The following is a 14,987-nucleotide window of genomic DNA, read 5'->3' as shown; positions in this document are numbered from 1 at the left end:
GACTTACTTATATCACAGCTTAGTTTAGCAGTTTCTCCAATCTCAGCATTATATTTGGCAGATGTGGGTTGTTGGCGGTTTGGTGGTTGGCGATTTGGTGGAGGATTGTAAACTTCGTTTATACCTAAAATTAGAGGAAAAACAAATAATTTGGTAAAATGGTATGGTAAATGGTAAAATGGCTTCTCGGACAGCTCAAGACAAATTACCCGTAGTCATTCCCTTCCCTTATTTTAAATACGCAGCATTTACGAAACATATATTATTTAACTTACAAAGCATTTACATATGTATAAAAATCAATTTACCTATATCTCCTCGTCTCTTTTGAACATCAACGGTAACATACTTAACATCAACACCAGCATCGTTACTTGCTTGACATGTATAAACCTTGGCGTCGTTCAATGTCACACGATATATTTCCAGAACTGCTGATGATCCTAAATTGCTGTGTAGTGTACGAGCCGCTAAGGCGTTGTCTTCATCTATCCATTGGACTGATGGTGATGGAGTTCCACTGGCCGAGCAAACTATTTTCAGTTCATCTCCTTCGGTAACTCCTACATACTCTTCGTTGGGCTCAAGCATAATCCTCGGTGGTTCTTGGACCAAGATGCTGACAATTCCAGATGTTCTTCCGGCAACGTTTTCTGCCACGCACTCATATTCACCACCATCCGAGTACTGAATATTAACAAAGCTATAATACGACAGAAATAATTATTATTAAATTTTCGGCGACAAGCAAATATAATTTGTGAACTTACCTTCCGGTACCAGAGTATTCCTCAATAAAGCTAGAAGGCATTGGAAGACCACCTGCACGTCTCCATGTTAGTTTTGGCGTTGGAATTCCCAATACGAAGTTACAGTTAATTGTGAAGTTAGAGCCAACGAGTACACTTTGTGGCTCTTGTGGATATAGCTCAATAGAGGGACGCTCACGAGCTGCAATCAAGTAAATAATTGATGAGCATATAACAAGTAGGAGATAGAGGTTTGGAACAATCTTATTACCGACTCCATTTTTGGAAGCTTAGTTTTTTAAATATATTGAAATATTATTTTAAATCTGAGTAATGCTAAATTGTTTGCTCTAATTTGTTTGTGTATTCTGAATAGTATAATAGAATTATACTTACGTTCAACATCGATTCTTGTGGCAGCTTGATCTGATCCAAGGGTGTTTTCGACAACACAAAGGAAGACACCGCGGTTATCGGGCTGGGCATTGATAATGCGAAGCACATTTCCGGTTTGCTGAATATTTGATTCAAACGATGAATGAACCTTTGTCCATTTGATTGTGGGGTAAGGTGTGCCACCAGCTTCACAAGTTATACTTAAGTCTTGACCCTGAGCAATGGTATATTCTCGTTCCAAGTGTTTAATTTTTGGTGCAACTCTAAAAACAATAAAATTTCTTTTCAAAACAATTGTTCAAACCGATTGTATATTCTTATAATTACCCGCTTGGACTTCCACCATCAACGTAACCACCATCCTGTCTCTCATCAATAATTATGTAAGCAGTTGATGTGTAGTTCCTTCGAGCCCTCTGATCAATTCCGGTACAAGTGTAACGACCAGAATTTTCTACCACAGCATCGCGAATGATGAGTTCGTTTTCCCTAACATTCATGTTCCTATTCCAACGAACTGGAGCATTATCCTTGGTCCAGTCATAAACCAAAGCAATTTGTGCTCTTTGCAGACAGGACAAACGAATGGTATCGCCTACAACTCCTTGAACTTGCGATGGTTCAATATAAATCATGCTACGTCCGGGAATTGGTGTTGGTGGTTGTGTGGGCTGTGGAGCCGGGTTCACATAAATCGCAACAACTCGGTCTTCTCTGCCAACTGAATTTTCAGCCGTACAACGGTATGAGCCTTCGTCTGACTTTCTCACTGAAGAGAATATCATACGATCACCATCGAATCGAGCATCACGTGACAAAGGTTCACCAATGCGTGTCCAGGTTATAATTGGTCTTGGATTGCCAGTGGCATTGCAATCCACATCGAGAGGATGGTATTCGTCAACGGTTATGTATGGTGATTCCAAATTGATAGTCGGCTTAGATTCTTGGTTTCGTGCTGAAATTTAAATTGATTACAATCGTTTAATATTTAAGGTTCAAAATAGAAAATTTTTCAATTGGAAAGTTTCTTTTTTCTTTTAAAATTTGAAATTAAACATCAAAAATAAATCTTCTACGAAATATGTAAATATCAAACGTTTTAAATCTAAACATAAAAATGTTTGAAATTTTACTTTGCAGTACCGTATTTTGCTGCCAATTCCTTAGCAAATCCTTGCAAGACATGAGAGACAAATTGTATTGATAAAGGATTGTTGACGAAATTTACAATACCCATTAATATGGTTTCTTGTTTTTGCTGTACTTACGTGATACTGTGACCGACACTTTGTCTTCAAACATCTTGCTTCCAGCCTTAGCTTGGCAAATGTAAACACCAGAATCCTGGATTTGCAGATCACGCAAATAGAGTGCTCCTTGATCTTGGTAGGTTTGGTATGGTAGACGTCCGTTCAACTTATACCAGTTGACAATAACTGGAATCTACAAAGTATATACAATTAGGGGTACGGTTGGGAACAATTATACTTTTGAGGAATGGCAAATTTAACTTACCCTATTAACTGTGAACATTCCTGAACAGAAGAATGTTACCGAACCACCAACTGGAACAATACTAATTGCTGGGGCTGAAATTGAAACTGTTATTTCAGTTTCATAATCTGGCCGAGAAGTAGTTGTCAGAGTTGCTGTACCAGGATCTGTTTTTAGTTTTTTTTTTTTAATTTTTTTTGGAAAAGAAAAAAGAATTTCAAATAAGATCCAAATAAAATGTTAAATCAACATACAGTTTGTGAGTTAGTGACACATTGTTTTGAAATATGAACTTAAAGCCTAAACTTGTTAAAACCATGTTATTGTTGTATTCACGTTTTGGTCGATTGTATAAAAAAGTGCCTACAGAAAAGATACTACAAAAAAGCAACACAACTATCAACAATCTGTAATAGACTGTTTAAAACATGACACATTGACACTGAAAATTCACAACTATGGTAGTTGTTTGTGAATTTACTAAAACATAAAAAGACTTATTTTACTCCAAATTATTAGATAGACAAAAAAATTGACATTTTAAAACAGATAAATCTATATTTAAAAAACTTTATTTTATGGTTGGTTTGTTACAAAAACGTAGATTTTGAAACTTGTTTGATGTATGCAGTTTTCAGAAAACATGAAACAAATTTTAAAAACGAATAATTTTTCAAAAAGTAGTCACCGAATAATATGAAATGAATCATGTACATTTGTAATTTGTGGTGAAAAAGGAGTTAAGTATTTAGCTTCGAAAAGGAAGTAATTGTAAGCGGTTTGATTTGTGAATTAACGTTCCTACTTCCAAACGCTTTTTCGCTGGCCATATGTTAAGAAAAAGTAGACATATTCAAATAGAATATAAGTAAAGAGAAGTTTTAAAAAGATCACTGATAGTTTTTTGATTACCCCGGTTAAAAATTAATTAACCTGGGTCTAAATATCTCTCTAATAATTTCGCTACAAACCACAGAATTTATGTCACATAAACAAAAACAACAGAACTAATGGTCAATAAAATTACATTTTTGTCTGTCCAACAAGTAAAACAAAACATATTTAATCTCTTCTTTAAATTTTTTTATCACATCAGGTTTCTAAAAGATGACATTTTAAAAATGCTAAAAATAACCAAAAACGGGGTTTTTAAGCCACAAAGTGACAATTCATGATGATTTTTTAAAATTTAAAGCACTTTTGCTTCCTACTTAGTTTCTGGAAATTCTCATTAGTTATGAGCAGGGCCCGAATTTCGATGCAAATGCATATTTTTTTGGACAACCTTAGAGGCAAAAGAATAAGATAGTTTTTCATATTTAGACATTAGCTTTCAAATGGCATTCAATCGTTGGCGCATATTTTGATATAAAAACATATTTTGCTTGCATATTTAAAAAAAACTTTAAACATTTACAAAATTAATGCAATCAAAACCTTAACAAAAACATTGGGTCAATCAATTTGCTAAAAATGGAAAACGTTCTTAAAAAAACGAAGGATTTTTCACAAATAAAAAATCTTCACATCTTTATATGGGGATCAAGAACAGTTTTTCGATTGTCGATTTTCAGTTAATGAGCTTGTTTCCTTTAAAAATTACCCACTAACGTCTGTTAACGTGGAATGGTCGTTTTCTATGCTAAAATGTTTTTTTTAGGTCAAATAGCAGATCTTTCATTTTTGAAAGTTCTAGAAAAAACTTCATGATTCACGCTTACAAAACATACTTACAAAAACAATGTTCCTACATAAACATATATTATTTAAAATACAATTTATTTTTATATTAGAAATACTATTAATTTTTTTGTTAAACCTAAATTAGTTTTATGTTTAATGTTAACTTGTTTAACTTTTTGCTGTGAATAACAGACTTTTTTTTTATTATTATTTAAAGATATTTTCATTCATTCTTTTTTAAAATTTCAGCAGAACATTTTGGATTTTTATGATATATTTTTATTTTTTTAGTGCATAGTAATGTTAAGGGCATATGTAAGGCCTATATTTCTTGTTTTTTATAGCGTGAAAATCCGAGCACTAGTTATGAATCTTTATTTGAATCTATATGATGTTTCGAGAATAACCTGAATTCGATACTTTCATAATTTTGGAAAATACGTTTTGGACTTAATTTTTAGTGCTGATTTTGAGTTCAAACTCGTTTCCAACATAATTTTTATATTTTTATATTATACATATTTCAAATTTGTTACAAGAAAAAAACTTATTTATAAACCAATTTTCCTTTTTCTGTTGAAAACCATTTAAGCAAAAATGGTTTAGCCTTTCTTTTAGATTTTTGTAAGAAAGGTGAAATCTTTAAACTGAATATTGAAGAAAAAGATTGTAGATTTGGAAAAGCATTACGGATATAGATAGATATAGATATATTTAAAAAAAAATGGAACTAAAGTAATGGTGAAGTCGTTTAACGTTTAACGTTATATCTCGACATACAAACAACAGCTAAAGCGTCTATAATAATTGATCGCATAATTTTCAAAGTTCTTCAAAGGATGAGCACATTTCAAATCAAAGAAAACTAACGAATAAACATTAATTTGGACTGGGACAAGAAAATTCGGGCCGTTAATTCTAGTGACCCGAGTATGTTTCTGTAAATTAACACGATTTTTAGGAGGAATGATCAAAACGACTTTCCTTGTCTTAAGCTTTAGAGGACGACAGAGAACAGAGACGTACTTTGACAGCAGGAATAGATCCAGGAGACGCCGTCTTGGACGATGACTTCTACTTCTTTGTTGTCGAAGATCCGCAGGGGAAAAAGAGGCCGTGGGGGCTGCTTTACAGCAAGTGTACAGGGTGAATCACGACCTGGAGAATAGAGCCCTGCAGCACCACTTTTACCTGCGTAACTATACATAACGCAGTGGCGATCCGAGAACCTCGCTTTTACCAGGTTCAATGACGAAAACTTGGCAAATGCCATCAAAACGGGACCAATACCCTATTAGTCACGAAGATAGAACTCCAGCACATTTTCCATTCATTAAAGAAAAAGAAGTCAGCAGGTGTAGATGGTATATCCAATATCATGCAATGGTACTACGACATTTACCTCAGGAAGCTATGGACACTTATACCATTCTGTTTAACAACGTTCTGAATAATGCATACTGTCCGGTCCGCTGGAAAACAGCTCCAATCTGGCGATTCTCCGCTCGATAAGTCTGCTGCCGAATATCAGTAAAGTATTCGAGAAGGTTATAAATAGAGCTCTGTCTAAGTGGGCTGAGAACAACAAAATAATTCCGGTTAAACAGTTCGGCTTTAAGGCCGGACATGACACTATTCATGCTGCGTCTAAGCTTGATTCTGATATCCAGTGGAACAAATTTAAAGACAATGTACGGATGCTTGTCTGGTTGAATTGGGGAGTAGTTAAGTAGTTTTATTGTTTTTTGTTAGTTTTAAGTAGCTTGAATTATAATGGGTCTCGGTTTTTTATTAAGTTTTGAGTTTTATATAAAATAAAAAATTATGATTAAGATACTAAGTTTTTTGTTTAATTTTCTTCGTTTAAGATTAAGTTCTTGTTACTAGTATTAAAATTGTTCTTAGGCCGAAAGCCAGTACATAGTTATAAGATAATGGATTAACTAAGAGCACCCGCATAGGGCCAGTAAGATATTTTTTAAGTTTATGAAATGTATGCTAGTTTTTTAAGAATTTTTGTCTAGCTTTAAGATAGCTTTAAGATTTTGATTAAACAAAAAAGTATTATAGTGACCCTGATGAAAACGATAAATGCATTTGTATTGTAATATTCGGTTACAAAATTAATAATTCCTACACCAAGTTTTTTTATTTTTGAGTTTAACAGGTTATAGGTTATAGATATAATCAACATACATTAAGATATACTAACTTTAAAAGACGTAGATGCCAAAGATGCAGTGCGAGTAGTATTGATCCTCGCACACATTTGGTAATATATTTTTCAAATCAAAAATGATTTTATGTTCAAAAACAATAAGAATGAAAAAACGGTTCAACTCAATGGCAGCTTTTTTTACATGCATAACAACACGCCTATAAAATTCAATACAAGTGCTTATGAACTCCCTTTCTAAGATATTTCCTTGATATTAGCTTAATTTGTTTTTATTTATTTTAGAAACAATTTCTGTGGTGAAACAGCTTGTGAAAAACCAGGGGCTAGTGACTTAGGACTCTCGATCTTTTTTGCTTGAGAGTAAGGTGGAGAAGCAAAGATTGCTTTGTCAATTCTTCGCAAGAGGCATTGAATAGGTAGAGATTGAACCCAAGATCTATGTCTGTCCTACGCATAACATAACATTTATACTCAAAATAAGATTACGTAAGTATTTCAATAAATAAGAAAAACAAAGCTTTCCAGCACATTAACAAATGAATGAAATTTGAATGACAAAGTATACCTACTTACTTTTAGAAAACATGTATCTATTCTATTAAATTTAAGATCAGAAGAGAAGTGTTAGTTACTTTTATATTTAGAAGTTTTTGTTAGGTTCGTCAATAAATAAAAGAATTTTCTAAATACAATAATTTCACGTTAAATCTACACAGAACAATAACAACTAACATTTTAAAAGTTTTAAATAAAGACAAGGAACAGATAGATATACATATGCCTTAATTGAAAATTTCGACGGATCTAAATAGTAAGTACAAGTTTGTATTAATTTAATTTGATAGCAGAAAGAAATATCAATAACTTCAGTAAGATGTTCAATACGAAATCAAGATGGCTTCTTATAAGTTTTATTGAACTTTTTTGATTGGTAATATAAATTCTATTACCATTTTAAATATAACAAAATTGTAATTTATCAAGATCCGTTCGAAATTCGAAGAAGGGACTGCATTTGAAGCACATTTGGTTTTTCTATAAGATAACAGATTTTTCTATTCAACAGAACGGCACAGAAACACGTAACAGTTTCAGTATCTTTCAGCACCTTGTTTGGAGGACGATGTCAATGGTGGTGCCAAGCCTAAATCACCTGAACAATTCAAATCTGGATACATGTATCCAAAGAAATCGCCATTATTCTCATAAACAAGGTATGTCTCGTTGGGGGTGATTGTTGCATTTGGCTTCAAAATCTTCAATTTATGAGTATTTCCGTTACAGCATTGCCTCTCGTTTAAGGGTAAATTTATAGTTCTATTGTTTATAGCCATATTATCTAAGCCTTGTTATATGTAAATGCATGGTTTATGAGGTTGATATAGATGAGCGTTAAATACCAAATATGTCACTTACCTGATCTTGGGTTTTGGCATCGATCACCTGAGTAGCCAGGCTTGCAACGGCACTGAACGTATCCACGATCAGTGTAACTGCAAGATTCGGCTCCATCACTGCATGGGCATTGCACACATGATCCGTATGAAGATACACTAAAGTCACTGGTGTCACGGTAATACATGGGTAAGCAGGACTGACAGCTGCTACCGGTGTATCCAGTAGGACATCTGCAAACCTCGATATTTGTAACCCGCTTGGCATTAGCTTCGGTGTTAACTTCACTGGCAGTTTCAAGGATTACATTGCCAATTGAGGTAGACTCAGTTGGAATTTTCGGAGTGGCACGGATCAAAAGGAATTCGAGATTTGAGAGAACAGTCATAATGTCAGTGCGTGAGGCTTTGGCACCATCATTAGTCGTCCAGTTGTCATTTTCGTGCAATTTAACTTTGATGTCTTCATCTTCAATGGAATTTGGTGAACGAGTCCAAAACAGTTTATTGCCATTTCCAATAATAATCACGTCCTTTCCGGGTTCATAGTTTCCGTAGCTTGAAGCTACTCGAAGTACGAATGACAATTCGCCACCATATGATTTAAGGCGATCACCAACTACCGTGGATGGGAGGCTCCAGTATTTTTGAGTGTAAGATGGTGTACTGTAGTTAAACATATTCTGTTCCCAGTCAAGCTGCATGTTGCCAGTGTCAAGAAGATCACCGTTATCGTCTGTAATCGTTGGCACCTTGTCAATGAATGGTATTGGCATAAGCTGTCTGTAGAAGTTTCCAGCGTAGCACTGAGTCGATGCTCCAGAACAGAAGCATTCGGAACAACCGTCGATATTGTCTGCGTCAAGACCAAATGTTCCGCGACGACATTGGTCACAGCTTTGACCTTCGACATTACGTTTACACTGACAATAGCCGTCATTACAAGAATAAGTACCAGCGGCGTTGCATTGTTCACATCGTCCTTGATTTTCTCCCGATGGTTGACAGTCATGTGGAGTACCGTTAGTAGCATTTCCATAGTAACCTGGAGCGCATTCTTCACACATCTCTCCAACGGTATTATCACGACAATTCTACAATTAAAAAAAGGGAGGACATTAAGAATAATTACCACTGAACGAAGCAAACGTGTGGGCTTACCGAGCATACTCCAGTTCCGGAGTTGCATTCTTCAGAATGGCCATTGCATTCGCAAGCTTCACATAGTCCGAGGTAAATGCCGGAATATGCTCGCCTCTTATATCCAGGGGCACAGTCTTCACAGGAAAGACCTGTGTATTCTGGAGGGCAACGACACTCTTCCACTTCATAGGCTCGACTTGTGCCATGGTTAGTTTTCTCTGCAACATCTAAGCTCACGAATGTCAGAGTACCATCCTTGGTTACAGTTGTATAAGTTGCTTTGATGTAAATGGCTGTAACATTGGCTAGTGTCATAAGCAAATGCTCCCGATTAACAGTGATACCATCACCACGCTGCCAAGAACTTTCCAAAATTGGAATACTATAGGTTTGGGAGACGCTAGGATTGACTGGGGGTTTGCGGAAATGAAGAATCGAAATGCCATTAGCCTAAAAAAGGTATTAACTTTAGCTCGAGAAACCTTTCATAAACTTTAAAAAAGTAACTTACACTTTTAATGACAACATCGGGAGCAGCATTCCTTGAAATCTGGCCACCAGGTAGTGGGCTGTAACTTAGGGTATAGTTTAAGTTACCACCATAGGCAGTGATCTTGTCACCTAAAAAGTCAGCTGGCAGACTCCAATATAGTACATCGTTCTGTTCGGGTCGTCCAAAGGAAAGTTGACTATTCGACTGGTAGAATTCTACAGGGAAAGGTTGTGGGCTATCGTATCCACTGACCAAATTGAATCCGTGTGGAACGTGAGTGCGTCCAAAGTTGGTAGTAATCGAAGTACGGTACCATGAGCTGCTAGAACATTGCTTGGTGATTCCCATACAGAAGCACTCTGTGCATCCGGAATAGGTGAATGAGTTCAAGAAGAAGGATTCTGCTTTGCATTCATCACAACGGGAGCCAGTTACATGAGATTTACACTCGCAGCTTCCATCTGGTCGGGCATTAAGTGTTCCATCAGGATTGCAATCATTGTCAGGTCTTGGATAACAATGGCCTCCTGGACGGAAAGGATCACCTTCGTAGCCTTCAGCACAGAATCCACATCGACGACCTGTGTAACCTTGTTGACAGTTGCAAATAGGCTCGCCGTCAGGGCCAATAGTGCATCCGTTGGCAAAGTTGTTGGACGGGTTTATCATTGGGCATGGGCAGGGACTGCATTTAATTCCTCTACGAGGATCACCGTAAGTTCCAGGAGGACATTGCACATCCTTCTCTATAGGAACGCATCGTCCCAGCCATGGACCACCGGGTTGACGAACGTAGTCAGTAGCGCATTGCTCGCACGAATCTCCAGTGTATCCTGCTGGGCATGAACATTGTTCCACCAACGAAGCGGATCCCAAACCACGGTCATCGACTCCCGCTGAATCCATATTGATATTAGTCAACTCAACTTCGCGCTCAGTTGCTTCAACATAGCTCAAACGAATTAAAATATTGTCAACATTTGCCAAGATCATCATTATTTCTTGACGTGTAGCCCGGCGACCGTCAGGCTTAAGCCAGTTGCCAGCCACTAACGGTATAGAGATTTTGTTACTGACATCAGGTTGTGGCTGATTGCGGTTACGGTAAGTCAAAGTGAAACCATTTCCTGAAATTATCACATCAGGAGTATCGGTTGGGCGTCCTTCCGCTTGGTATTGAACGTCATACTTCAAGAAGCCACCATACGATCGGAGTTGTCCACCAAGGTAATCAGATGGCAGGGCTAAGTATGCCAAGACGCGGGAATATCCTATGTCAGACGCCCGGAATTGTACACCATGGTGTACTGAAATAATGTTGGATCTTGGTAGTTCAGAAATAATCACGTCTTGGTACGGACGAATTTCAACACCGACCACCTTATGCGAAGTAATTGGAGGCTGGAGGGAGTAAGTGTACAAATCGGCACTTTTACAAGTACTCGAAACACCGAAGCAGAAACAATTTATGCACTCTTCTTGTCGCTGAGCCATGACATTGAAATATCCAGCAGGGCAAACATCTTGACTTGGCTTGTTGTCAAATACAGTGACCAATGTATCAGGAGTAACAAATAGTGTACCCTTAGAGTTTATTACTTCACAAGAGTATGCTCCGCTGTCCTTAACTTCCATATTGGGACAGTACAGAGTTCCAACACCCGCATACGACTTAGATTCACACTTCTCAGGGACATGGCCCCAGTTAAGACGCCATACAATCACTGGAGTTGGGACACCAGCAGCTCGGCATGTGATGTTCAAGAAACCGCCAACTGGCAATCGCTCCAAAGCCTTTGGTTTAACAATAACAGCAGGTGCAGCTGGAAAATAATAATCACAAAAAATGTTTATCATTTGAAAATAACATTTTTAAATTTCTTTGTGTAAAAACTTACTGCAACCAATTTCATCGGAAGCATCCTTGCAGTCGTTGGTGTCATCACAGTGGAATGACTTAGGTATACAATGTCCACTTCTGCACTGAAATTCATCGTATCTGCACGAGGAACCAGTTGGTTCAGCGTCACAACTGTCCTCGTCAGAGTTATCACCGCAATCGTTTTCACCATCACAACGCCAGATTCGATCAATGCACTTAGTGTTCTTACACAAGAACTGATTGGGATGACATCTTCGGTCCCGACTGCAGCTGTGTTCATCCGATCCATCCGAACAGTGTGGAGTTCCGTCACAAATCTGGTTCTTGTCAATGCACTCACCATTCATACAAGTAGCTTGGTTTTCATGGCATGCTGTGGGCGGACGATCGGCGTTCGGGTTATCTGAAAGGTCGAGTAGAGTGTTGTTGTTTATACTTTGGGTTAAATTTTAAGAGCTTTTTCAAAGTTGACAATTACCAAAAACCGTTTTAATGGGAGGCATTCAAAAAAGAAGTAGGTAGTAATTAGTTATAATTGTGTTTTTTTTTATTTCTTTAATTTTATTTTTGTGTAATATTCATACCTAAGCCAAAGAACTCAAGACCAATATGCGGTACAGTACCGTATTTGATCTTGGTGGATGGTCTTTGATATTTATGTACTCCCCAAGCTGTTTGCAGCGTATGGAATGTTTTTTTTGTTTTGATTTCAAAGTGGTTCTTAGATGTTATTTTTATTTAAAGGATTTAATAATTATGATAGGATTTGGATACTTACATGGCTCTACAGTTAAATGAACCGATACTGATTGTCCTTGAATGTGGGATGGGTAACCAACAGCTTCACAGATGTATTTACCAGAATCATCAGCCTGAAAAATTAAAATGCTAAAATATGAAAACATGTACCCAATAAAACTTCAATAACACTGTTCAACAAGGTTTTGTTCCTGGCAATCAATTTAAACAATTTTAATTAGATTTGATGGCTGTGTTTCAAATCCAATTTAAAAAATTACTCCGGCATGGAAGGGTTTTGAGATATTACTTTTTACAATAAACAAACAAAAAAAAAACAAATATGCAGGGCTATCATTAAAATCTTTATAAGTTGTTAGATTTCACGTATCTAAAGTGAATCCTCAAGGAATGCTGAACCATTTGTGCAAAACCGCCTTTCAGTCGAAAAACGAAAAAAATATTAAAAGTAATGTCCGTTCTTTTAACGAATCCTTCGTCTTAACAATTCCATTAAGTTTAGAAAACTGCTGAAACATTTCAAAAAAATTACATTTTTTTTCAATTTGAATAGTTAAAATTCAAGTTCGCTACAAATTAACTGCTAAACGTATTTTTCAAAACTTTAAATACACGGCTCAAGAATTAATAAATCTAAGTAAGATACCAAAATTATTTAAACTGTATCTAGAAGGTTTTGTAAAATCAACATAGTGTTTGTAAATTTTTGAAATGACAAAAATAAAGATGATAATAATAATAATAATAATAATAATAATAATAATAATAAAATCAACATAGTGTTTTAACTTAGCCTTAAAAACACTGATTTTGGTTGTCTTTAACAATTTTGAAGTTTCTACTCAGGGTTGTTCTGTAATTGACTACTGCTTAGGCAAATGTGACTGGTTCAAAATTGTTAATGCTTTCGAGGTGATTACTTCTACCTATTCGTCGCATCTTCCTATATGTGCCTCTTGCAAATTTAAGACCCCTGAATGCGATTTACGACAACAAATTGAAAACGATTTTCAATGCTAGAGCTAATAGTGGCTTTGAAAAAAATTAAAGATAATAAGGCTCCGGGTTTAGATGGCATACCCGCCGAGTTTTACAAAAATGCCAGCTCACATTTTCTAGAACAAAATTTACATTTAATAAACAAGATGTTTATAGATGAGACAATTCCAAATAGCTTCCGATCTTCATACGTTTCTGTGATGTTTAAAAAGGGAGATCCTAATCTACCGTAAAACTGTAGAGGAATTTCTGTTCTCAGCTCTCTGTGGAAAATTTTCACTTAATTACTGTACCTAAGGCTTGTTTCCTGGGTTGAAACAAATAATAAAGTAAGTTATTTTCAAGCTGGGTTCAGAGCAAATCTCTTTTTACTCTAACGTGTGTTGCTAAACGTTCTATTGATAAAAAAAAAGAACCTCTATGCATTTTTTGTAGATTTCAAAGCAGCCTTTGGACACTATAAACAGAAGGTTACTACTTTTCAATCTTAAAGGTTGGCTACAAGAATATATGAACAACTAATTTCAAATACAAGTTCAGAAGTAAAAATTGGTATGAGATTGTCAAATCAATTTAAACTGAAACGGGAGTACCACAGGGTTGCATTTTGAGTTCATTGATTTTTTCCTTCTTCATTAATGACATTGAAGATCAAATTAAAGGTGGTTTTATTTTTGGAGATGTACTTATAAAGGTGCTTTTATATGCAGATGACCTTGTCATTCTAACCGATAATCCAGAGACTTTGCAGCTTCAGATTAACAAATTAAAACAATATTGCGCTACTTGGTACCTTAAAATAAATACTTCAAAGTCAAAGATAATGGTTTTATATCTCAAAACCGCAGTTATAGGACTAATCGGAACTGGCACCTTGACGGCTCAAACATAGAAGTAGTGACTGATTACAAATACCTAGGATTTACTATTACACATAACCTAAATGTTGGAGCTTATTTTAAAGACAAAGTAAAGGTAGCAAAAGCAGCTATCAATTGTATGTTGCCAAACTACTTCAAGAGTAACTCTGTAGATGCGTCGACTAAATTTGAAGTATTTAAGAAAACTATCAAAAGTTCTCTCTTATACGCTAATGAAGTTTATGGATACAAGGAATTAGAAGTAATCAAATAAGTCCTGCGGTACTTTTTCAAACGTATTTTCAGACTCCCTGCTAATGCACCAAACTACGCTATTTACATTGAATCCGGCCTCCAATTTACTTAAAAAACCTCAAAGCTAACGCAGACTATATTGTTAAAGTCATGAGTAGACCTAATAATAATATTCAGAAAAAGATTAATTTGATAGCTCTACTGGGTAGGTATTCTCCTTTTAAAAAATGGTTTGATTTGGCATCAGAATATAACTATCCGTTGTCACTAAGTATTAATAATATAGAAGCATTTAGAAATTAACTCTATGACCTTATTTCTATTACAGATTGTTGTATCTAAAATCAATAACCCGGGCAAGAGAGTCTGCTACAAAAACAGCTTACTCTAAACTCAACCTATTGTTGTTGTATTACAACGATTTTCGAAACGAGTTTACTGCCAATGAGATAAGTCTATTCTTTACAATGCGAGTTGAAATGCTTGAGCTCCATTATAGACCTCACAGAAATTATTTGAATCCAAATTGTTCACTATGTAACCTTAATCAAGCTGAAAATATTTCTCATTTCTTAGCATTTTGTCCAATCATACAGGAAATTCGATGATTATATTTCAATAAAAGTTTTTTACAACTGAAGAATGTTTTGCAATTTTAAATGGAGAAAGTGGATGGAAAACTTTTATTCAATTTGTTT

The 14,987-nt window shown here is 35.7% G+C and overlaps 1 protein-coding gene across 30 annotated transcripts in view; it reads right to left on the bottom strand.

Moving 5' to 3' along the window:
* LOC129945377 (basement membrane-specific heparan sulfate proteoglycan core protein) overlaps positions 1-14,987 on the bottom strand; it is a 212,624-nt gene that overhangs the window by 22,318 nt on the left and 175,319 nt on the right. For all 30 annotated transcript variants that reach the window (XM_056055090.1, XM_056055091.1, XM_056055092.1 and 27 more), the window contains 12 exons: positions 12,195-12,288; positions 11,433-11,819; positions 9,553-11,357; positions 9,060-9,491; positions 7,921-8,992; positions 2,664-2,809; positions 2,417-2,591; positions 1,473-2,103; positions 1,146-1,408; positions 771-951; positions 309-703; positions 8-124 (listed from right to left, as the gene is read on the bottom strand). In XM_056055090.1, coding sequence (XP_055911065.1) covers positions 8-124; positions 309-703; positions 771-951; positions 1,146-1,408; positions 1,473-2,103; positions 2,417-2,591; positions 2,664-2,809; positions 7,921-8,992; positions 9,060-9,491; positions 9,553-11,357; positions 11,433-11,819; positions 12,195-12,288 — 5,698 coding nt within the window. The remainder of the gene's footprint in view (positions 1-7; positions 125-308; positions 704-770; positions 952-1,145; positions 1,409-1,472; positions 2,104-2,416; positions 2,592-2,663; positions 2,810-7,920; positions 8,993-9,059; positions 9,492-9,552; positions 11,358-11,432; positions 11,820-12,194; positions 12,289-14,987) is intronic.

The sequence above is a fragment of the Eupeodes corollae genome, chromosome 2 (genome assembly GCF_945859685.1).
Source record: "Eupeodes corollae chromosome 2, idEupCoro1.1, whole genome shotgun sequence".
Lineage (NCBI taxonomy): Eukaryota > Metazoa > Arthropoda > Insecta > Diptera > Syrphidae > Eupeodes > Eupeodes corollae.
The sequence above is the reverse complement of the archived record's forward strand: the minus strand, read 5'-3'. Positions and strand labels throughout refer to the sequence as shown.